Source organism: Crinia signifera, chromosome 4 (genome assembly GCF_055691185.1).
Source record: "Crinia signifera chromosome 4, ASM5569118v1, whole genome shotgun sequence".
In the NCBI taxonomy this organism is placed as follows: domain Eukaryota; kingdom Metazoa; phylum Chordata; class Amphibia; order Anura; family Myobatrachidae; genus Crinia; species Crinia signifera.
This window is the reverse complement of record NC_139220.1, coordinates 203,253,042-203,277,584: the sequence shown is the minus strand read 5'-3', so window position 1 is coordinate 203,277,584 and position 24,543 is coordinate 203,253,042. Positions and strand designations below refer to the sequence as shown.

The following is a 24,543-nucleotide window of genomic DNA, read 5'->3' as shown; positions in this document are numbered from 1 at the left end:
CCGCCAGAATGCCCCCCCTCCCTCGTAGGTGTTAGTGGAAAAATTGTCTGGGATTTAGTGCACCCCTTCCTGGATAAAGGTTATCACCTCTATGTGGATAACTTTTACACTAGCATCCCCCTGTTTAAGGCCCTTGGTTCAAGAGGTACAGCAGCTTGCGGTACTGTGCGTAAGAACCAAAGAGGCCTCCCAAAAACGCACATTGCCCAAGTAATGAGAAGGGGTGAAAGCAGGGGAATATGCACCGAAAATATGTTGTTGGTCAAATATAAGGACAAGAGGGATGTCCTTATACTGACAACAATTCACGGAGACAGTACCACCTCCGTCCCTGTACGAGGTACCAGTACCCACACCTCCAAACCTAATTGTATCCTGGATTACAATAGGTACATGGGCGGAGTGGATCTTTCAGATCAGGTACTGAAGCCGTACAGTGCCCTGCGGAAAACAAAAATCTGGTACAAGAAGCTGGCCGTGTATATCATCCAGATGGCACTGTATAACGCTTACGTGCTATTCCGTTCTACCAGCCAGAGGGGGACATTTATGCACTTTCAAGAGGAAGTCATAAAGGGCCTAATATTTGGGAACCAGCAGGCAGAGGGCCCCAGTACTTCTAGTACTGGCCCCCGTATTGTACCAGGGCAGCATTTTCCTAACGAAATCCCCTCCACTGCAAGAAAGGGCAGGACACAAAAAAGGTGCAAAGTTTGCTATAAAAAGGGAATAAGAAAGGAAACTATTTTCCACTGTGAAACTTGCCCCGACAAACCCGGCCTATGTACAAAGGAGTGTTTTAAAATATACCACACATCTATGGATTATTAGGTTCATCATTTCACCGTGCTTCGGGGGTCTTGCTAATGCCACATAGCACCCACCATTCATTCCACCAGAATCTGAGCTGCAAAATCCAGAAATCACTCCTTCCCTTCTGAGTCCTGCCATGCACCCAACTGGTATTTTTTGGTCACATATGAGGCATTGCCCTACTCGGGAGAAATTGGGGCACAGATTTTGGGGTGCTTTTTCACCTTCATACCTTCTGAAAATGAAAAATTTTGAGCCAGAACTGCATTTTTGTGTAAAAAAATGTAATTTTTCATTTTCACTGCCCAGTTGTATCAAAATTGGTGAAACCCCTGGGGGTTTGAAATGTACAGTATACCCCTAGATGAATTCCCTGAGGGGTGTAGTTTGCAAAATGGGTTCACTTGTGGGGGGGTTCCACTGTATTGGTGCTTTGGGGGTTTGCTAATGCGACATAGCACCCACCAACATTCCACCAGAATCTGTGCTGCAAAATCCAAATATCACTCCTTCCCTTCTGAGTTCTGCCACTTTTTGGTCACACATGAGGCATTGCCGTACTCGGGAGAAATTGGGGCACAGATTTTGGGGTGCTTTTTCTCCTTCATACCTTCTGAAAATGAAAATTTTTGAGCCAGAACTGCATTTTTGTGTAAAAAAATGTAATTTTTCATTTTCACTGCCCAGTTGTATCAAAATTGGTGAAACCCCTGGGGGTTTGAAATGTACACTATACCCCTAGATGAATTCCCTGAGGGGTGTAGTTTGCAAAATGGGGTTACTTGTGGGGGGGTTCCACTGTATTGGTGTTTTGGGGGTCTTGCTAATGCGACATAGCACCCACCAACATTCCACCAGAATCTGTGCTGCAAAATCCAAATATCACTCCTTCCCCTCTGAGTCCTGCCATTTTTTGGTCACACATGAGGCATTGCCGTACTCGGGAGAAATTGGGGCACAGATTTTGGGGTGCTTTTTCTCCTTCATACCTTCTGAAAATGAAAAATTTTGAGCCAGAACTGCATTTTTGTGTAAAAAAATGTAATTTTTCATTTTCACTGCCCAGTTGTATCAAAATTGGTGAAACCCCTGGGGGTTTGAAATGTACACTATACCCCTAGATGAATTCCCTGAGGGGTGTAGTTTGCAAAATGGGGTCACTTGTGGGGGTGTTCCACTGTATTGGTGCTTCGGGGGTCTTGCTAATGCGACATAGCACCCACCAACATTCCACCAGAATCTGTGCTGCAAAATCCAAATATCACTCCTTCCCTTCTGAGTTCTGCCACTTTTTGGTCACACATGAGGCATTGCCGTACTCGGGAGAAATTGGGGCACAGATTTTGGGGTGCTTTTTCTCCTTCATACCTTCTGAAAATGAAAAATTTTGAGCCAGAACTGCATTTTTGTGTAAAAAAATGTAATTTTTCATTTTCACTGCCCAGTTGTATCAAAATTGGTGAAACCCCTGGGGGTTTGAAATGTACACTATACCCCTAGATGAATTCCCTGAGGGGTGTAGTTTGCAAAATGGGGTTACTTGTGGGGGGGTTCCACTGTATTGGTGTTTTGGGGGTCTTGCTAATGCGACATAGCACCCACCAACATTCCACCAGAATCTGTGCTGCAAAATCCAAATATCACTCCTTCCCCTCTGAGTCCTGCCACTTTTTGGTCACACATGAGGCATTGCCGTACTCGGGAGAAATTGGGGCACAGATTTTGGGGTGCTTTTTCTCCTTCATACCTTCTGAAAATGAAAAATTTTGAGCCAGAACTGCATTTTTGTGTAAAAAAATGTAATTTTTCATTTTCACTGCCCAGTTGTATCAAAATTGGTGAAACCCCTGGGGGTTTGAAATGTACACTATACCCCTAGATGAATTCCCTGAGGGGTGTAGTTTGCAAAATGGGGTCACTTGTGGGGGTGTTCCACTGTATTGGTGCTTCGGGGGTCTTGCTAATGCGACATAGCACCCACCAACATTCCACCAGAATCTGTGCTGCAAAATCCAAATATCACTCCTTCCCTTCTGAGTTCTGCCACTTTTTGGTCACACATGAGGCATTGCCGTACTCGGGAGAAATTGGGGCACAGATTTTGGGGTGCTTTTTCTCCTTCATACCTTCTGAAAATGAAAAATTTTGAGCCAGAACTGCATTTTTGTGTAAAAAAATGTAATTTTTCATTTTCACTGCCCAGTTGTATCAAAATTGGTGAAACCCCTGGGGGTTTGAAATGTACACTATACCCCTAGATGAATTCCCTGAGGGGTGTAGTTTGCAAAATGGGGTTACTTGTGGGGGGGTTCCACTGTATTGGTGTTTTGGGGGTCTTGCTAATGCGACATAGCACCCACCAACATTCCACCAGAATCTGTGCTGCAAAATCCAAATATCACTCCTTCCCCTCTGAGTCCTGCCACTTTTTGGTCACACATGAGGCATTGCCGTACTCGGGAGAAATTGGGGCACAGATTTTGGGGTGCTTTTTCTCCTTCATACCTTCTGAAAATGAAAAATTTTGAGCCAGAACTGCATTTTTGTGTAAAAAAATGTAATTTTTCATTTTCACTGCCCAGTTGTATCAAAATTGGTGAAACCCCTGGGGGTTTGAAATGTACACTATACCCCTAGATGAATTCCCTGAGGGGTGTAGTTTGCAAAATGGGGTCACTTGTGGGGGTGTTCCACTGTATTGGTGCTTCGGGGGTCTTGCTAATGCGACATAGCACCCACCAACATTCCACCAGAATCTGAGCTGCAAAATCCAAAAATCACTCCTTCCCTTCTGAGTCCTGCCATGCACCCAAATGGTATTTTTTGGTCACATGTGAGACATTGCCGTACTCGGGAGAAATTGGGGCACAGATTTTGGGGTGCTTTTTCTCCTTCATTCCTTGTGAAAATGAAAAATTTTGAGCCAGAACTACATTTTTGTGTAAAAAATGTAATTTTCCATTTGCACAGCCCAGGTGTATCAAAATTGGTGAAACCCCTGGGGGTTTGAAATGTACACTATACCCCTAGATGAATTCCCTGAGGGGTGTAGTTTGCAAAATGGGGTCACTTGTGGGGGTGTTCCACTGTATTGGTGCTTCGGGGGTCTTGCTAATGCGACATAGCACCCACCAACATTCCACCAGAATCTGAGCTGCAAAATCCAAAAATCACTCCTTCCCTTCTGAGTCCTGCCATGCACCCAAATGGTATTTTTTGGTCACATGTGAGGCATTGCCGTACTCGGGAGAAATTGGGGCACAGATTTTGGGGTGCTTTTTCTCCTTCATACCTTCTGAAAATGAAAAATTTTGAGCCAGAACTGCATTTTTGTGTAAAAAAATGTAATTTTTCATTTTCACTGCCCAGTTGTATCAAAATTGGTGAAACCCCTGGGGGTTTGAAATGTACACTATACCCCTAGATGAATTCCCTGAGGGGTGTAGTTTGCAAAATGGGGTCACTTGTGGGGGGTTCCACTGTATTGGTGCTTGGGGGGTCTTGCTAATGCGACATAGCACCCACCAACATTCCACCAGAATCTGTGCTGCAAAATCCAAAAATCACTCCTTCCCTTCTGAGTCCTGCCATGCACCCAAATGGTATTTTTTGGTCACATGTGAGACATTGCCGTACTCGGGAGAAATTGGGGCACAGATTTTGGGGTGCTTTTTCTCCTTCATTCCTTGTGAAAATGAAAAATTTTGAGCCAGAACTGCATTTTTGTGTAAAAAATGAAATTTTTCATTTGCACAGCCCAGTTGTATCAAAATTGGTGAAACCCCTGGTGGTTTGAAATGTACACTATACCCCTAGATTAATTCCCTGAGGGGTGTAGTTTGCAAAATGGGGTCACTTGTGGGGGTGTTCCACTGTATTGGTGCTTCGGGGGTCTTGCTAATGCGACATAGCACCCACCAACATTCCACCAGAATCTGAGCTGCAAAATCCAAAAATCACTCCTTCCCTTCTGAGTCCTGCCATGCACCCAAATGGTATTTTTTGGTCACATGTGAGGCATTGCCGTATTTGGGAGAAATTGGGGCACAGATTTTGGGGTGCTTTTTCTCCTTCATACCTTCTGAAAATGAAAAAATTTGAGCCAGAACTGCATTTTTGTGTAAAAAAATGTAATTTTTCATTTTCACTGCCCAGTTGTATCAAAATTGGTGAAACCCCTGGGGGTTTGAAATGTACACTATACCCCTAGATGAATTCCCTGAGGGGTGTAGTTTGCAAAATGGGGTCACTTGTGGGGGGGTTCCACTGTATTGGTGCTTGGGGGGTCTTGCTAATGCGACATAGCACCCACCAACATTCCACCAGAATCTGAGCTGCAAAATCCAAAAATCACTCCTTCCCTTCTGAGTCCTGCCATGCACCCAAATGGTATTTTTTGGTCACATGTGAGGCATTGCCGTACTCGGGAGAAATTGGGGCACAGATTTTGGGGTGCTTTGTCTCCTTCATTCCTTGTGAAAATGAAAAATTTTGAGCCAGAACTGCATTTTTGTGTAAAAAATTTAATTTTTCATTTTCACTGCCCAGTTGTACCACAATTGGTGAAACCCCTGGGGGTTTGAAATGTACACTATACCCCTAGATGAATTCCCTGAGGGGTGTAGTTTGCAAAATGGGGTCACTTGTGGGGGGGTTCCTAAATTTTAGCATCTTATGGTGCCTAGAAACCTACATGGTGCCTAAAAAATAATCTCATAAAAAGGAGGCTCCAAAATCAAGTAGGTGCTCCTTCTATTATGAAGCCTGTGGTTTGGTCAACGTGCACACTAGGGCCACATATAGGATACTTATGAAAACAAAAGAATTGGGGGAATCAATTTTTAGTCACATTTCTCTAGTAAAATCTACTGTGTTCCTTAGAAAAATGTATTAAAATTGCAAATCTGCAAAAAAAATGAAATTTTGAAATTTCACCTACACTTTGTTTTAATTCCTGTGAAACACCTAAAGGGTTAACAAACTTCCAAAATGCTGTTTTGAATACTGTGAGGGGTGCAGTTTTTGAAATGGCATCATTTATGGGGGTGTCTCACATACAAGTCCCTCAAAGTCACATCAGAACTGAACTGGTCCCTAAAAAAATCAGTGTTTGAAATTTTCTTGAAAATTTGAGAATTTGCTATTCATATTGTAAGCCTCCTAGTGTCCAAAAAAATTAAAAGGAAGTTGAAATAATGATGGAAACATAAAGTAGACATATGGTCTATGTTAGTTATTAACTATTTTGAGTGGTATGATTATTTGTCTCACAAGCAGAAAATTTAACATTTTGCAAATTGCTAAATTTTCCATTTTTTTACGACATTTTGGTATTTTTCACAAAAAAACACAGACTGTATCGACCCAAATTTACCACTAATTTGAAGTACAATGTGTCACGAGAAAACAATCTCAAAATCACTGGGATAAGTAAAAGCAAAAAAAAGTTATCCCCACTTAAGTGATACATGTCAGATTTGAAAAAAAGGGCTCTGTCAGGAAGGCAAAAACTGGCTGTGTCAGGAAGGGGTTAAAGTCACCAAATATGATTAGCTACACCATCAATTTCCACTTACATGAGCATTTACCAGTTATTATCAATATGAACCAGTGGTCGAAGTGGAAATTTTGAAGTGGGGGTATGGAAATTTTGAAGTGGGGCTATGGAAAAGTAAAGAGTGAATATAGTGTGCACCTTCGGACACCCCCCTGTCCATCAACGTCCCCTGCCAGACTGCCCCGTTGTACAGGGGTATTACAAAAGCACAATATGGGCTGCTGAGTGATCAGAGAGCATCCTGGCAAAGTGGCGGTATGGCATACCCCCGTATACCGCCCCACTTCGACCACTGATATGAACCATCCCAATGCTTTATACAACTATAGAGCATACTTGCCTACTTTTGAAAACTAATTTCAGGGAGATTATAGTTAGCAGGAGAATTTTGCACAGCGCCCCATTGAGGGGGCGTGTCAGGCTCCACCCAAAGGGCGTGTCTAGTTACATATAAAGAGAGATTGTGAAAAGAGATTGTGAACGCGGCACCTAGAAGCGTGGGTGTGTACTGCTACATCTGAGAGGAGTCTTTTAAAATGACTTATATCCAAATGTAGATGAGCAACAAATCAGTTAGTAAGAGCTACTGGAAAATGGCGCTGATGAATCAGTGTAAATATCTGTCTCTAATTCCTTTTTTACCCCAAAAATTTAACAGTGTAATGTGGGTTAGGTGAAATGAGGGAGATTGGTAGACTAATGAGGGAGAGAGGGAGATTGCTGCTATTTCAGGGAGTCTCCTGCAGAATGCAGGAGGGTAGGCAAGTATGCTATAGAGGATTGGGTCTGCTACCTTGGGTGCACAGACAGGCGCTTACCAGGGGTGCTTTGTCAAGAGCTGCCACTTAGTAATGGGGTTGTCAGTCCCAATAGTTCAAGTACAAAAGAAAGAGAGGAAGTGGCGCTGTATGATGAAAGATCATATAACAATATTTAATAATAAATTAAAAACATGACATACATAATACAATAAATAAAATCAATATAAAATTCATAGGGTGGTGATGGTTTTAAAATGTATATGAGCCGGAAACTGCATTGACTAGAACCATATGGATGCACATGGTGAATGGAATGGGGGGCACAGCAATTGTAGAAAGTGATGGCCCTGTGGGCTTATAGTTACCACTTGTGATATGTGGGAATGTCCAATCCCGATATTGATGGTAGCGGAGAAGTCCTCAAAGTTATGCGACTGTTGGCCCACTTAGGTGGGGACCCGTGAAGATGGTGGGCTTGATGTTAATATACCCTTGGGTCACTGGTGTCGCTAGAGGTGACACTCTCCTGAAGATAAGTCAGACAGGTGTCCTCAAGGTAAGTATGCTATAGAGGTCAGATAGGATAAATAATCAGTTTAGATCACCAACGAGATGCCTTATTACATGCCCTGTGTATTATGCTGGCGTTGACTTTTATTCAGCATGATAATATCAACATATTTGTTACTTTGACATTTTTCATATCAAAATTCATCATGTCAACACTGATACAATTCTGACATTTTTGTTACTGTCATTCTATTACTGTGTCTATAGCCGTACCCCTAAGTACATGTTTTCACAATGTAGACATATCATTCATCGACATTCATTTTCCAGGTGTCAACATTTTAGCCATGTCAGCATACTAACTGTCAATTGTGAATGCCAACTGATACAGAATTACAATGAACCTTATGAAATAAACATTCAGTTCAAAAAATGATAGTTGGTTAACAGGACTCATTTGCAGAATGATAATCATAGTTTACTTACACTGAAACTTTCTCTTCCAGTTTGTGAATGGGGAAGTTATTGGCCACGCCCCAGAACGTATGCGGTGTTGTAAAGGGGCGTGGCCACCTGGCTTCGTATACCCCATCTGCTCTGTAACCACTGAGCAGCAACAGCGCCACTGCAGTTTAGCCGGGCCGGGCGGCTGTAGGCTTCCAAGCACTGATGGTAGTACAGTGTATGTGCTGTACAGCCGGCATATGAGGACACAGAGACCGCAGCAATCCGTCATCACTGCAAGCAGCCGGGAACAATGGACCGTAAAAGTTTTGTGTAAAGTTTTAGCATTAAGGAAAATATTATTCCCCAACTCTACATTTAGGAGCTAGAGAAGTGACAAGCCTCTACCTGTGTCAGACCAGCATGCTTCATCTTGTGCTCCTCGTATTGGTTTTGGGAAGCGGTGCTCGGGGCTGTCAGCTGTCCTCAGACTGGAGGCACCTGAGTGAGGGATGCAGAGCAGAACTGGCTCAGATTATATTGTATGCCAAGGTGCTGGCTGTCCACCAGGAATCGCACAGCAGCATATTTAGCAGTATGTACAACTACCTGCCCTGGCAGTATGAATCGGGAGACAGCGTCTTCTTCTATTCAGCGGAGATTGAGCTGCTCTGCGACCAGGGCTGGGGCAGTATGCTGGAGGTACCTGCAGGATCCAGGCTCAATATTACTGGACTTGGATACTTTGACTGCTACTCATATACGGTAGTGCAGAATCACTCCTATTTCTTCTTTCTCAAGTAAGTACAGTAATATACAAGGTTTGATTAATATATCAATGCAATGGAAGTTGTAGTGGGCACTAGTAATTATTAATGTTGGCAATGTTACATATGCTACAACAAATAGTAGGCACTGGGGAACATTACATTGCAATGTGCTGTAACCCACATACAGTAAAGTAGCATGAATGTGATGATCTGTGCAGTGATGGGTAGCAGGCTGTCGGGCAAACATTCCTCTCTATCCAAAGTCCTCATTCATTCCCTGCTGTATAGTACTAAAATGAAGTTTTGAAGGACACATCATGTGTAGCCATAGTACCTCCCAACATGATGACCCTCTCCAGGCTCTGTTCCTGGACTTCCCTCTTAATGTATGATTGCCAGCACCTGTGTTGAACAGGTTAATTGACGAAAGGTATTTGAGCACAGGTGATGGTGATCATAAATTAAGAAGAAAGTCCAGGAACACAGCATTGAGTCCCTCCTGGAAACGGTTGTGTTAAGAGATGTACATGTAGTCCTTGAAGTGTGCCAGGGACAATGAAAGCATGTTTGGTTGCTGTTGGTTACTGCATATTTACACTGTTATTATGTAAACCGTGTTGCTATTTCTTGAGTAGAAAATAGGACTTCTATTGAACCAGACACATGAAATTTAACTGCACAATTTATTTATTTACAGCTGCTTATATAGTGCAGCAGATTCTGTTGCGCTTTACAATGGTAGACAGTGATAAAACAAACTGGGTAACAACAGACAGACTTGGAGGTAGGAGAGCCCTGCTGCAAGCTTACAATGCAAACGATCAGGGAATGAGGGGAGTTAAACCAGTTTCACACACTCCGGCTCCTGCCGTACGGCGAAAACCCGTACGGCCAGGAAGCCGTGCCGCACACACTAGTTTATCATGGAAGGGATGGCCACAGCCCGGCAGCCGTCCCTTCCAGTGGCGGGATCCGGCTGCAACCGTGCGGCCGGGCCGTCGCTGTCCCGTGTGAATGGACACAATAGTGTCCATTCACAACTAATGAGTGCGGCACGGCTCCCTGGCCGTGCGGGATTTCACCGTCCGGCAGGAGCCGGAGTGTGTGAAACCGGCCTTACAGTACAGTGTATTATTCTGAATGACATTCTGTAGTGAGGGCTGGCAAGGGTCATCTTAACAGCACTTTCATACCTGCCAACTGTCCCAATTTTACCTGGACAGTCCAGTTAATTGGACACTGTCCCACCTGCGGGCTGCAGTGTCATGTCAACTTGGGGGGGGGGAGGGGGGACACAGTTGGGGAAGCCCATGATAACCGCGAGTATGGTTAAAAACCAAAACTGGACAGGACCCCAGAATCCTAGATGGACAGGCCTCATTTCATCAATATCTGTCATTTTGGTGCTTGTCGTGTCCAGTCCAGGGTGTGCCTGTCACCAGGGAGAGGAAAATGGAAAGAAAAAACCTCTCTGTATGGTCCAGAAGATGGTCGTGGCTTGGTCCGGGACCATTCCCATGTGGTCTGGACCATACCGGTTTTTATTACATCCCCGAACCATAAAGGGAGGCTATATTCTCTCTCCCCCCCCCCCCCCCCCCCCACCTCCTCTCCCTGGTGACCAGGGCTGGTGTAAGACTTTTCAGCACCCTAGGCAAAACTTCAGCCTACTGCCACCAATACCCACTTTCTGACCCCTTAAGGCATACTTGCCTAACATTCCAGAATGGCAGATAGGCTCCCAAAAATCATGTGGTTCTCGCAGTCCCCGGAATGGTGGGCAAGTCCCCTACTTTTCCGGGAGTCCTTTTCCTTTGCCACCCACAACAGAGTAGAAGAATGGGATAGCAAAGTCGGGAAGTATGCCTCAAAGAAAAGTATTGAGGTGAGGTCTTAGAAGTTCCACAATGCGGCCACCTACATTGAGTACAACAAGGATCCTCATAGGCATCCTTAATTTTTGAAAGGCAGACTTTGTGGCAGATCCCAGCACCCTAGGCAGCTGCCTAATGGTAGATCTGGCCCTGCTGGTGACAGGTGTTAACACAGTTATTAAATCATGCCCATTGTAAAGAGCTCTGCAGCTGTCAGGTGTGAACAAAAGCTTGCACCACAAGCTAGGAAGCCACTCAGGGTGGATCAGGAACTAATAGGGGCCCTGGAGAAATTTCTAGAAGTGGCTGAACATGAGCAGCACCAAATCAATATATGCGAAGCTAACTCCAAAATAAGTGGGATTAATAAATCATTACACCTGTGTAGAAGCCGTTGGTTTCAATGTACTCGGCAGTCTAGTGACTCCGAAATTTTTAAGCTGCTGTGACAAACTCCGAATCTCCACATTTCAAATAATATCTCACTCCCCGACACAGACTGAACACAGACCCCAAGATCGCCGTCATGCAGACAAACAAGATTACCTTAATCCACTGAATATCACATCTATCCTCGCTCCTCCCCTAGTGGAGCACTTAGACACCCCAGAAATTGTTACATCGCTAGATAGCACCCACTCCTGTCCCTTTAGCAGATGTCGGAATGGCTATAGATGGGCATCTGCGCGCAAAATGCCAGTGTCAATGTCTACAGTGAAGAGGTTGCCTTCTGGGCAGTCCATAAGACTTTTTTCAAATCTTCCTCTGTCCAATGTCTGTGTTCTTTTGCCCATAATAATCTTTTCCTTTTATTGGCCAGTCTTTTCCTTTGCCACTCTGCCTAGAAGGGTGCCATCCCGGAGTTGCCTCTTCACTGTAGACATTGACACTGGCATTTTGCGGGTACCATTTAATGAAGCTGCCAGTTGAGGACCTGTGAGGCATCTATTTTTCAAACTAGAAACTCTAATGTACTTGTCTTCTTGATCAGTTGTGCATCGGTGCCTCCCACTTCTCCTTCTACTCTAGTAAGAGCCTTTTTGTGCTGTTCTCTGAAGGGAGTAGTACACACCATTGTAGAAAATGTTCAGTTTCTTGGCAATTTCTCAAATGGAATAGCCTACATTGCTAAGCACAAGAATAGAATGAGTTTCACAAGAAAGTTCTCTTTTTCTGGCTATTTTGAGAGTATACTCGAACCCACAAATGTGATGCTCCAGATACTCAACTAGCTCAAAAGAAGGCCAGTTGTATAGCTTCTCTAAGGTGCAAACCCATTTTCAACTCTGCTAACATAATTGCAAAAGGGTTTTCAAGGGTTGTCTAATCATCCATTAGTCTTCTAATGCAATTAGCAAACACAGTGTACCATTACAACACAATGTACCATTACAACACAATGTACAGTACCATCAGAGTGATGGTTGCTGAAAATGGACCTCTATACAACTATGTAGATATTCCTTTAAAAAACAGATGTTTGCAGCTAGTATAGTCATTTACCACATTGACAATGTATAGAGTGTATTTCTGATTAATTTAATATTATCATCATTGAAGAAATACTGTACTTTTCTAAAAAAAACAATGACATTTCTAAGTGACCTCAAACTTTTCAGCAGTAGTGTGTGTATGTATGTATGTATACAATGTTGTGCATTGTATCCTGAAGAGGGGGCCACCGAGCTCCAAAACGTTGAGACCCAGCACATGGATTAAAATTTAGTCCAACTATTTCACCACTTTGCAGACTCCGAGTGCTGCTTTGTTCAGTTCTCTATAGAGAGAAAGAGAAAGATTACAAAAATCTATATTTTGATATAGTTGTAATAAGAAAAATATGTACTTGTGTATTATCTGGGCGCCCGATTTTTTTCATTGCACCTTAAAATCGCGTTGTATCGCATCGCATACAATCATATTGCATGCGATGCAACGCGATTTGACGCAATTTGTATATGTACAGGCACCCATATGCCTGTTTAATATGTGAAATAGCCCCCCAGACCCCATTTTTAATTGTATACCCACCCTGATGGCTAAATGCCCCCCATTGTTAACGCCACCCCACTATCAACGCCAACCCGAAGCGTGGCGAGCACAGCGCTACGCGTCCTACGACCTTTTCATACCCCCACTATACACGTCGGCGTGGAGTTGACTCTATAAAGTGTGGCGTGCGCAGCGAGCCACCGCGCCCGAGCGTGGCGAGCGCACGCGAATTACATGTGAAGTAATACACGTCCGCTCGCCACACTTCGGGCTCGCTGCGCTCGCCACACTATATAAAATCAACTCTACGCCGACATGGATAGTGGGGGTATAAAAAGGTCGTAGGACGCATACCGCCGCCCCTCGCAGGCTTGCTGCGCTCGCCACGGTTCGGGTGGGCGTTGATAGTGGGGTGGCGTTATCAATCGGGGGCATTTAGCCATCCGGGTGGGTAAACATTTAAAAACGGGGTCTGGGAGGCCATTTCACATATGAAACAGGCATCTGGGTGCCTGTACATATAAAAATGGGGGGCATTGAGCCAAAATCGCGTTGCATTGTATACCATACAATAGCATACAACGCAACGCAATTTTGTCTTCAAGGGAAATCGCGTCAAATCACGTCGCATCGCATGCTTAAGATACTGGCATACAATTTCAATATCGGGCGTCCAGATAATACACAAGTACCGAAAAATACATTCATTGTTTATTGTATTTGCTATTGCAATAGTGAGAAAGTAATAGCATGGAAGGACAGTAAGTATGCAGTAACTAGCTTACCATGCATCATACTTATCCTCTTTTATTATGGTGCTGTCAGAATGGAGCATGTCCTGATGGGATTAATGATGACCTGGTTGTACATGAAAGGCATCATTGTGCACCTTCCCCTTTTGCTATCATGCACCAATTCATGACAACCTGTGAAGATATGATTTGCTGGTTCTCTACTCTGTATTCCTCACAGATACACCTGTAGATGTCATTTTACTTAAGTTCAGTTCATTATGAAGGGGGCTATTATTAATTTGGCTATTAAAAAGTAATTCTGTCACCACTTATTGCATCCTTAGTAAGCAGATAAAGAAGTTATTATGTGTTTCTGTAGTGTAACATTTAGTATATAAGTGAATAATAATAATAATGACAATTGCAGACTCACTTTCAGTGCATCGGTCATGTCCACACTCGGGCTGTATTGGCAATAGCAGATATAGGAAAGATCCCTGGTGGGCTGATGCATCTATGGTATTGCCTTTGGCTTTGAGTGTGTGCCAGACTGGCGGTGTGGGTGTTTTAGGGGTAGAGGGTGGCATGTCGGTGTGGGTGTGTTAATGGGTAGAATATGGCAGACTGGCAATGTTGGTGTGTAAATGGACCAGTATTTGGAAAATTTTCCAGGGCTATATTGACAATCCACCCATGACACCTGGGAAGGACTTTGTAGTGGAATTATCATAAAGTTGCAGACACAAGTGCAGGAAAAGACACAAGGATGGCTACAACTGTGTCCTATGAGGAGGGATCCCTCCCCTTCCACAGATCTCACAACCTTAACAGACCCCGCCGCCATGAGGGCTGCTTCAAGAAATTTGCCTGGCTGGTTTTCCACCCCAATCCTTCCCTGTCTATAGTACAGGTCGAGTATCCCGTATCCGAATATCCGTTATCCGAATTATTCCGAAATACGGACATTCCAGAAAGTGAAAAAAATAATTTTTTTTGCTAAAAACTCACTGGGGACATATGTAACAGCATCACTGGGGACATGATATGTAACTGGCACTATATATGTGCAAGACAATGATTGCTTGGCATTCAAATTCAGTGCTGAGATAGTACAAACATTTTGTTTCACGTTTTGAAACCTTGTTTTTTGAACAATTAAAATATGTTTGTGTGTATTTTATGTGGTAATAAAATATATTTGTGTGTATATTATGTGTTTATGCAGCATAAATGCAAGATACTTCAAAATACATCATTGAAATATTAAAATATTCCGAAATACGGAATAATCCGTTATCCAAAATTCTCCTGGTCCCGAGCATTTTGGATACGGGATACTCAACCTGTATTACATAAATAGCACAATGGTTATTTTTTGTATGCTTATTATGTGAATATGGACCAGTCCCCTACACACAGTGAGTTTATACCCTTAGCTAACAGCTAAGGGTATGATTTTAGGTAGTCTGTTCATCAAGGACTAATTGCATCAATGAGGCATATGTGACAAATTGGGTGAGATTATCAAACCTTCTGAAAGGACGGGTGGAGGTGTTGCCCATATCGGCCAATCAGAGTCTACCTTTCATTTATCTTGTATGTGAAATTTGATTATATCTCTCTACAGTATATCTGTTCCTTTTTTCTAAGGTTTAATAAATCTCTAAAGTTTTTATTATTCATCATACCAATGAACTGAAAATTATGTATATGAGCCAAACTGTTTGTTCTTCTTGTAGAATGGATGAGAATTACAGTTTGCTCCCGCATGGAGTCAATTTCCAGGATGCAGTATTTGCAGATACCCAAGACAACTGGAGACTGTTTTCCAGTCTTTTCCAGTATTCCAACTGCTCTCACGGACAGCAAGTTATGTATGAGCTGGAAAGCCAAGAAGACAGTAGGGTAAGGTTGATTTGGAATTTCAAACATTCAAATTGTACATTTTGTTTTTAAGGACTTTCCTTGGAAATGTGATTGCCTGTTTCACAGACGTGTCATGTGGGAATGTGAGAAAAGTTCCCATACTCCTCCTTCTTATTTATTTTATATATTGTGTTATCTTAATACAGATGGTTTAGTACTATGGGCCAGATGCACTAAGCTTCAAAAGTGATAAAATGGAGAGTGATAAACAGCCAGCCAATCAGCTCATACCTGTCATGTCACAGACTGTGTTTGAAAAATGTCAGACAGGAGCTGATTGGTTGGTTGTTTATCACTCTCAATTTTATCACTTTTGAAGCTTAGTGCATATGGCTTGTATGTTTAAGGTCAAATTGCAAATAAGAAACTTGGGCAGTTTAATTCCATACATTGTTCTGGAAAATAAAATTGCTTCTATCTACATCACATATTGAGCCTAATTCAGACCCCTTCATGAATTTGCAGCCCGAGCGACTATCGATCGACTGCACATGCACACGGTACGCTGTGCGCATGTGCAAGCCATCCGTCCAAAGGCAGCCAGCCCGGCTGCTCACAGGTTGATTGCTCAGAAAAGACCGTTCGATGTCACCCGATCTTCCCCTCAGCAGTTGCCTGATTGACAGGCAGCGACATGTGGGGAGGGTCAAGGAAGGCCAGCGGTCGCAGAAAATTGGGTTTTCTAGGAGGGGTGAGTCCGTATCGGCGTGTTAACCCACAGACTTCCCTGTCTCACAGCTTTAGCATGCTCAGCTGGCCACCTGCGTAGTCGTGATGTGGAACCCAGCTTGCAACGTCGGTCGCAGTCCTGGGATGCGGCAATAGGCAGGAGGCTCCTTTTCTGCTGAGATGTCTCCTGCATGTTCCTCCTCCAGATCAGACAGAAATAAAATAATGCTTGCATGCAGCATTGCATTTTTGTCCATCTCTAAATCAGTCCATATACAGCAATTGAATTCCCATGTCTTCCACCGTGAAAATTGGTAAGCAGAGTACTTGTATTCATCTTGAATGCAACACATTGCAATCACCACATTGGTTATTGTAGATCCTTTTGTACCGGTTTCAGTGAAGGGAAAGTCTCATTGCCTCACACTAGGTTCCTCAGATGCAGGGGAGGCATTTACTACACTGCTCTGTGGGTATATGGTCCTTAGGTCAACAGCACTATGGTCGACATGCATTGGGTCGACCACTGAAGGTTGACATGAGCCAAAGTTGAGACCTGGAAAGGTTGACATGACCTTAGGTCAACACAAGCATTAGGTGGACATGGGCTCGACATTCAAAAGGTCGACATTGGGTTTTCCACTCTATTTTTTTTTTGTTCTGACATGTGCCATGTTGATCGTGTTGACATTTGGGTAAAAAAAAGTGAAAAACTCCATGTTGATCTTTTGACTGTTGACCTAATGCTTGTGTGTTCCGTTTCAGGTGACGACTTTGGGCTATGTCGACCTTTAGTGGGAAACCCAATGCATGTTGATCATAGTGCTGTTGGCCCTATGACCCATACCCCTCTGTGGAGACGCTTCCAAATGTTGCCCCTTTGTGGATTGAAAAACCTGCCCTGCTAAATAAAAGGCTGTGTGCAAGTGTCCATATAGGGGCCAGTAAGTTATTTGTGGACTGACTATGACATTTCATAAACGTTTTGTTGCATTACGGTCTCTCAGTTGTTGAGTTTCCGGGTTGCTCTTCCAGTAACTGAAGCAATAAGCTGTATACAGATAGACCAATACATACTTCATAAAAATCTTTAAAACATTTTATTACAATTTATATATACATGGTATTCGCTATGTGCCGCATAACATGATGAGTACTTGTGGAAAGAGAAATGAAAGATTTTAATTATCACAGGCTTTTAACTTCAGAAGTTCTTTTCTGGGATAAAGCCAGATTCTGTCTCCTCCTGACCCTGCCCCCTAAACCGCTTCCCAGGCTTAATCTATTGCAGTTTCCTTTGCACTCTAGCCGGATCTTGAAATGTTAAACTGTAAAAATTACTCGCGGAAAGAATTAGATTGGAGGGTTGCTGAATTTTAAGAATTTTTCATTTTCTCCTCAACCAAACAAAGCCAACTCATGACGCATTATTTAGTATTTTGTTTCAAGTTTGTCTTTCCAAATGGTTGTCTAACTATTTGCTTGTATGTAGATGATAGACCCTTAAAGATGCGAAGAACTAGCAAGATTGTGGATGTTTTTCATGGCTGCATAAAAAAACTACAATAATAGTAATAACTTTTAAAGCTCTAATAACTGTTTGCCATCAATTTACTATTATTCGGATTTACTATTATACAGCGATCGGAAATAGAAGAAATTCAACACGTTTATTTAGAAAAATGTCTTCGGAACGCATGCATGTTAATGACCTGACCTATTATTATACATTGAAGCTGTCAGTCCCCACCCCCCAAAAAAAATATATATACAGGTTGAGTATCCTGTATCCGTGCATCCATTATCCGAATTATTCCAAAAACCGTGGTTTTTGGAATCATTCAAATTTTTTTTTTTTACCCCTCTAACCCTCTTTTCATACTTACCAAGTCCCAGGGTGTCCACAGCAGGCCTCCGGCATCTTCTCCAGGGCCTCCAGCGGTCCCAGGAATGCATTGCACGACGTTACCAGTGCGCGCGCACACCCACGCAATGCATTCCTGGGACCACTGGAGACCCAGAGAAGATGCCGGAGGCCTGCTGTGGACGCCCGGGGACTGCGTGGACGCCGAGGGACCACCGGACACCATCTGGGGACAGGTAAGTAAGCCTAAAAAAAAATATTCTAAAAACCGAAAAATTCCCCTATCCGGAATGCTCGTGGTCCCGAGCGTTTCGGATAGGGGATACTCAACCTGTATTGACGTCCTGAGTTGAGTTTTATGGTATCTCTGTAATGTGCACACACTTGAAGATGGTGGTTGGGGAGGTGGATGGTTGGGGCACAGGAGACAATGGGGAGGGGGTAGGTTATAATAAGTAGAGCAGGGGGTCAACGTGGGGGGGGGTAGGAAAATGGCAGTTAAAGCCTGGGATAACCCGTTATATGATGGGAGCCTCTACTTTTTTTTACTGAGGCCTGCCAGCGCTTTCAGCGGCCCTGGTTATATTCAGAAAGTCGTAAGCTTTCCAACAACATATTACAATGCATGAAAACAACAGAAATAGCAGGGACCCTTTTGACAGCACCTTTAAGGGCTCGTCCAAGTAAACCCATCTTCGAATTTAGATCCCTCATGACCCAAGATGGCAGTCCTATTTCACTCTGGGTCCACTACTATATAATTAATTACCGGTGGTAACCCTGTATAATCTTTTCCACTAGAAATTTGTTTAACCCTTTCTTAAACATATCAATTACTTCTGCTATCACAACCTTCTCTGGTAGAGTATTCCATGTCATAACTGCCATTACTATAAAGAAACACTTCCTTTGCTGGCTGTGAAACTTCCTCTGCTCTAACCTTAGGGGGTGACCGCGTGTCCTGTATACAGTCCTTCTGGTAAAAAGTTTCCCTGAAGATCTGTTTATTGACCCTTAATGTATTTGTATATAGTAATCATGTCCCCTCTTAGGCGCCTCCTTTTTTTTTTTTTGTAAACATGCCTAAACTAGCTAGGCATTCCTTATAACCCAACCCTTTATCAATTTTGTTGCCCTTCTCTGAATCCTCTCTAAATCCCAAGATTTATTTTTTATGGAGTGGTGCCCAGAACTGTGTACTGTGTGTATACAGAGAGTTAGATTTGGGTGGGTTTTTACTTCAAACTAATATGAACTCAATATTGCAGTGTAAAAATAAAGCATCCAGTATTTACTCTGCACAGGAACAAAATAACTCACCCAAATCTAACTCTCTGCACATATTACATCTGCCCCACATGCAATACACATGGTTTTGTCCATTAGAGGGAGAATTTGTTTTGCAAGTGAACCAGAATCAGGTCCTGTATTCAAGATGAGGCTGTACCAACAATTTATGTAGTGGCAAAATTACTCTGTTTTACCTCAATTTAAACATGCTTGGGATAGGCATATGAATTTCCTTACAAAGAATTAAGCATTGCCTGACAGCGCAATTCAGTTTTTACGGGCGCTGTCATATTTAATTTTATTTTTTAATATCCTTAATTCTTAAGGATATTCAAATTCCACAGACTATTCGCACATTCCTTCTTCTTGACCCCTTCCTCATGTGGCACTTGCGCCCAAAATAGAGTAACAATTGAATTGCACAGTTGAGCACCACTTAGTGGCAGCCGTGGGGGGAAATTTTTAGTGTCTCGGTGGTAATATACTAATCTTAAATTAAAATTAGTTAAATTGATCAGTTATTTAAAACCCAATGGGACGTTTATCCAATCTTAACAGGAAATATTATTTTACAGTTATAATATTTATTTAATTTTCTGCCTTAAAGGATCTGATCATAATCTGCTGAAGGCATTGAGTGATCTGATTTCAATAAGCCAAGCTATTTTTATATTGAACTCTTTGCAGAGAGCAATTCATGAATCATTACCATGAAAAATGCAGTGAAGACTTCCTTTATCAAGATTAAGTTCAACATACTGCAAAACTAATTATATGTTTGAATTTGTTGTTATTTTGATAGCTGCGCTGTTTTTATCTGTAACTCGGTTCAGATGCTTTAATACTGTGCTATTGCTTTTGGCAAGTAGATGCCCCAGTCATTTTACTACCAAGGAAAAACTTGTCATCTGTTCTGCTGCAGATTACTTCAAGGATTATTAACCACTTATCTGGCTTTTTCCCCCATAAAAATGGTTTACAAATTGTCAAGTTTGTTTTATAAAGTTTTAAATGCATTTTTAAAACTGTATTTATATATTTTATTTTTTTAATTTGCTTATTGGGAGTATAGTAACTCATATAATTTCCCGAGGCCTCCATTGTAACCATTATTTATAATTTCTAGGGTATGAATTTAGCTGTGATGTTGGTGGTCACAGACTGCTACATCACTGACAGCGGGCCATCGCATCCATAGGAAATCCATTTGGACATATTCCTCTGTAACATTAGGGGACAGATGTGAATGGCAAAACCCCAGCTTATTGGAGTCAGATCCCGTATGACTGTGCCAGCTGTTTGATAGAATTATTGAAAGTATTGTTTTTCCTTTAATTATCCCAGTTAATGAATGATCTGAAAAGGGCTGATTTATTTATAAAAATCATGTAATCACTCATCTTCCTCCTCACTTATCTTGGCTGCTGTGCTACTGTATGTCTCCTGATGTATACAGAAAGGATCAGGGCATATGCTACCACACTCTATATACCTGCTTCTGTTTCTGCTTCCTGAAAGAGATACTGATGTGAGCAAGCTCCAGTTTGGTGGGGTAGCAGGTTGGGCACAGGGCCGGTGCTACGGTGTCCAGCGCCCTCCTGCAAACCATACATTTTGTGCCCTTTCACATTGCCATTGCAACAAGCTGCAGCCCGATTGCGGGAGTGTATGCAACATGCGATCCTATGGAGGATCTCTGGTGCATATACATGTATGCATACACCATCTCAGTAATGTGTCTGCAAAATGTTGCAGGCACTAAAGGTGCCCATACATGAGAATCGTATACGTTATGGGCTAGATCGTATGACACGGCATGCATGCAATGTGTGTGCGATGCGATCCAAAAGCAGTACAAAAAGTATGTGCAGCACTCGTGACTGAGGGGGAAAGGAGTAGAGAGAGAAGGAGGAAATGGAAGAAGAGGGGAGGAGATAGAGGGGGCGGAGTGTTGAGGCCTGGCAGCGGCACTGGCACAGCACACTGAGAAGAGGGAAGGAAGGGGAGGCGGTGCTGCTGCCTGTTCGTCATTTGATTGACAGCTGACAGGCGCAGGGAGGCAATGGGTAGGGGGTGGATCCGGACATGACATGTCATCCAGGCATTCACAGACAGCGCTACATGCCTCAGTGCATGTGTCCGTGAGGTAGGGATGGCCATCGTTGCCTTTGCCATCGATGGTTGCCATCGATGGCAAAAGTGTAACTGCCCATCGACAGTGTATAACCATTCTATGGATAACCATCAATGTTTTTGCATATCTATGGTCATCCATTTTCTCTGATTGAGTGGCCAGTGGCCCAATCAAACTGAGGGGGTGGGGCTTCACGGGTGTCAGGGGCGGAGCTATGCTCGGTGTGCCGTCACTGTAGGGAAAAAGCAAAAACAAATCTATGGTTCTCCCCTATAGATGGCAAAACTATTCGACATCGGCTATAAACCATCGATGATTTCTAATCATCGATGGTCGATGGCCACCACTGCGTGGAAGAGGGGCCAGGTCGCAGGAGGAGGATAGTGTGTGCGCGGTGCAGGGAGCTGCTCAGCCTCTCCATACTGCCGCCCGCTGTCAGATAGGCGCTGCAGGTGGGATGCAGGAGGCAGTGACAGTTAGGGCTGAGGCAGCTTTAGCAGAGCAGAGAGGGAGACAGCGCCTTTTCAGCATGGCGCCTCCCTGCTTTGCAGGAGCTGCTGAGTGGGTAGCGCCGGCCCTGGTTGGGCACATGCATTGCATTCTGGGGCATTCACCAGATGCTTGTATTGCTGATCAGAGTGGAAAACTAGTTGCATACATGTACATCAGTGGCGTAACTAGCAAGCAGCAGACCCCACAATGGCTTGGGGGAGCCAGTGCCCGCGGGGTCTGTGGGGAGAGCCGGGATTTCCAGGAAGAGCCGCCACCCGCACAGGAAGTGCAGCTCTGACAGTATCACTATGTGCAGTGCAGGCGGCTCAGGCAGCTGCCCGCACAGTAAGTGCGGCTCTGACAATGCCACTATACGCCATGCGGGTGGCTCAGGCACCGCTGCTGAGTGCCATGAGTGATGAGCCGACACCATCAATCAGCCTGTGAGTAAAGTGGGCGCGACGACCCTGGCCAGCGCATGTGCAGAAGGACCTCACAGACGCTGGAGCTGCACCCAGAACTATTTTACAAGGCTGCCCGCACAGACAGTCCCCTCTGGTTTGCTGCTGCCCTGCCTCTCACAAGACAGCCAGTCTCACTGTACAGTGCAGTGTGAGTGGGCCTGCAATGTGTCTGAGGAGCTCTTGCCCCCCTGGACCCTGCTGACACCCAGGGCCCAGGTTGCAGTGTGCAGCAGGGCCAGACCGGGCTCCAGTCCTAAGTATGTGGGCCACCCTCCTGAGGCTGTCACTGCTTGGCTGTCTATGATGAGCCCCAAGTTTGCCCCCCGGCCCCTGCTGCCCTCCTATTCGTCCTGTTGTCCGCAGGGTAGGCTGAGTGACACTGACACCAGACCAGGTGTCACTGGCTAGCTACCTAGAGACCCCAATCAGTGTCTGTCAGACTACTGAGGTGGCCTCCCCGGCCCTTCCTAGCCCCACCACTGTGAACTGCAGTCCAGTTCTGCCTCCAGCCCTGTATGGGCCGTCTGTGGCTGTGCCTGCCCTAGGCTCCACTCCTGCCCTCAACAGGACCCCTCTCTGCTCATACTGCCTCGACTGAGCGAGGGGAGGCCGACTGATCCGATGAGCTGTCCAGTGTCCTGCAGCTGCTGCTCTAAGTCCTGACTGACTGGCCTTGCCTGGGATCCTGAGCCCTCCGCTACGTCAAACTCCAACTGGCTGCTGCCCTCCTCTTCCTGGAATCCTGCCTCCGTCCTGACCTGCCTGCTGGGCTTGCTGCTTGTTAATAGATGGTGAGTCTCAGTCTTTTTGTGGCAAACTCTGTATAAACACTATATATGTAATGGACATCACAGTGTGTTGCATCATGTTAATGGGCATCACGGTGTGTTGCATAATGTGTAATGGGCATCACGTTGTGGAGCATAATGTGTAATGTGAATTATTGGGGGGGGGGGGGGGCGCCAGGAACTTTTTTGGTAGGGGGGAGCTGAATTTATAGTTACGCCACTGATGTACAAGACCATGTATATGGAACTCCCCAAATGCTTTCATTGCATAGCCTTTATTAATTTAATCTACATTGTATCCAAATTGACCTGAATTATTTTTGACATCACCTAACTCCTAATTACGTAATGCCATCCCAACCTTTATTTCTCAATAACAAATGAGCAGACCCTGTTTCAGTAGAAGAGCCTCCAATAGATCAATTGTATTACTTTATTAGTACTAGCAAAAGCCTCCTTAAAATGACACATTGCAGGAGTTTATTTGATGAGCAATTATCAGTCTTTGTCAAAGTGGTATTGATGGTTTCCATGAGTCATTAACATACTTTTGTCATATAGCTATAAAAATCATACAGTATGTACAGTATAATAAACTGTAGCAGTAATCTGGTGTGCAATGTTAGGAAATAATGAAGGGCTTGATACTGTATCTCTGTCTATAAGTGTTGGAACTATTTCAGATGAACTCTGAATGCCAGACACTTCCCTAAATTCACTTTACAATCTGGGGAAGTTTACATTTGTTTAAATAAGTCTGAGTGGAAACAGGGTTTGCTAGACACAAATTAAATTGTATTTCGAACTGTAAAATTGACTTCAGATAAAGAGGCCTATTTATCAATGAGTGATAAAACATGTTGTGAATGGTAAAACTCACTGCGCATAATGAATGGTGATCCAGCCAATCAGCTCCTTACTGTAATTTATCAAACACATGACAGAAGCTCATTGGCTGGAGCACTGTTTATCATACGGAACAAGTTTTATCATACAGAGCAAGTTTTATCACATTACAAAATGAGGCTCTAAGTGCTAGTACTAGAACAGTGATTTTCAACCTTTTTACCTTGCGGCACACTAAATAAGATTTTAAAATTGCCAAGGCACACCATGAGATCCCCACAGGAAAAAAAACAAGCCTATTGGCCCCATATAAAACAAAACCATCACACTGGTCCCACAGGTAACAAAAATAAAACACATTGGCCCTCACATGAACAGAAGAGACCAGTAAACAACAGTTGAACTAGTGGTGGCTGTAAACTGGTTTGGGCATCTCTAGATCTGGGGGCACACTTGAGAACAGCTCAAGGCACACTAGTGTGCCACGGCACAGTGGTTGAAAAACACTGTACTAGAAGCATTGTATAAGCAAATATACTGTGTAATCTGTACAAACAATGGTTTGTGTGTTGTTTTCTGACACCCCCCCCCCCCCCCCCCTGGTGTTCTGTGTAA

The 24,543-nt window shown here is 43.7% G+C and overlaps 1 protein-coding gene across 1 annotated transcript in view; it reads left to right on the top strand.

The window, feature by feature from the left end:
- Nucleotides 1–8,258: 8,258 nt before the first annotated feature.
- Nucleotides 8,259–24,543, top strand: part of CCDC3 (coiled-coil domain containing 3) — a 67,299-nt gene continuing 51,014 nt past the window's right edge. Inside the window, exons 1-2 of the mRNA XM_083179733.1 lie at nucleotides 8,259–8,885; nucleotides 15,195–15,360. Coding sequence (XP_083035859.1) covers nucleotides 8,509–8,885; nucleotides 15,195–15,360 — 543 coding nt within the window. The 5' untranslated portion in view covers nucleotides 8,259–8,508. The remainder of the gene's footprint in view (nucleotides 8,886–15,194; nucleotides 15,361–24,543) is intronic.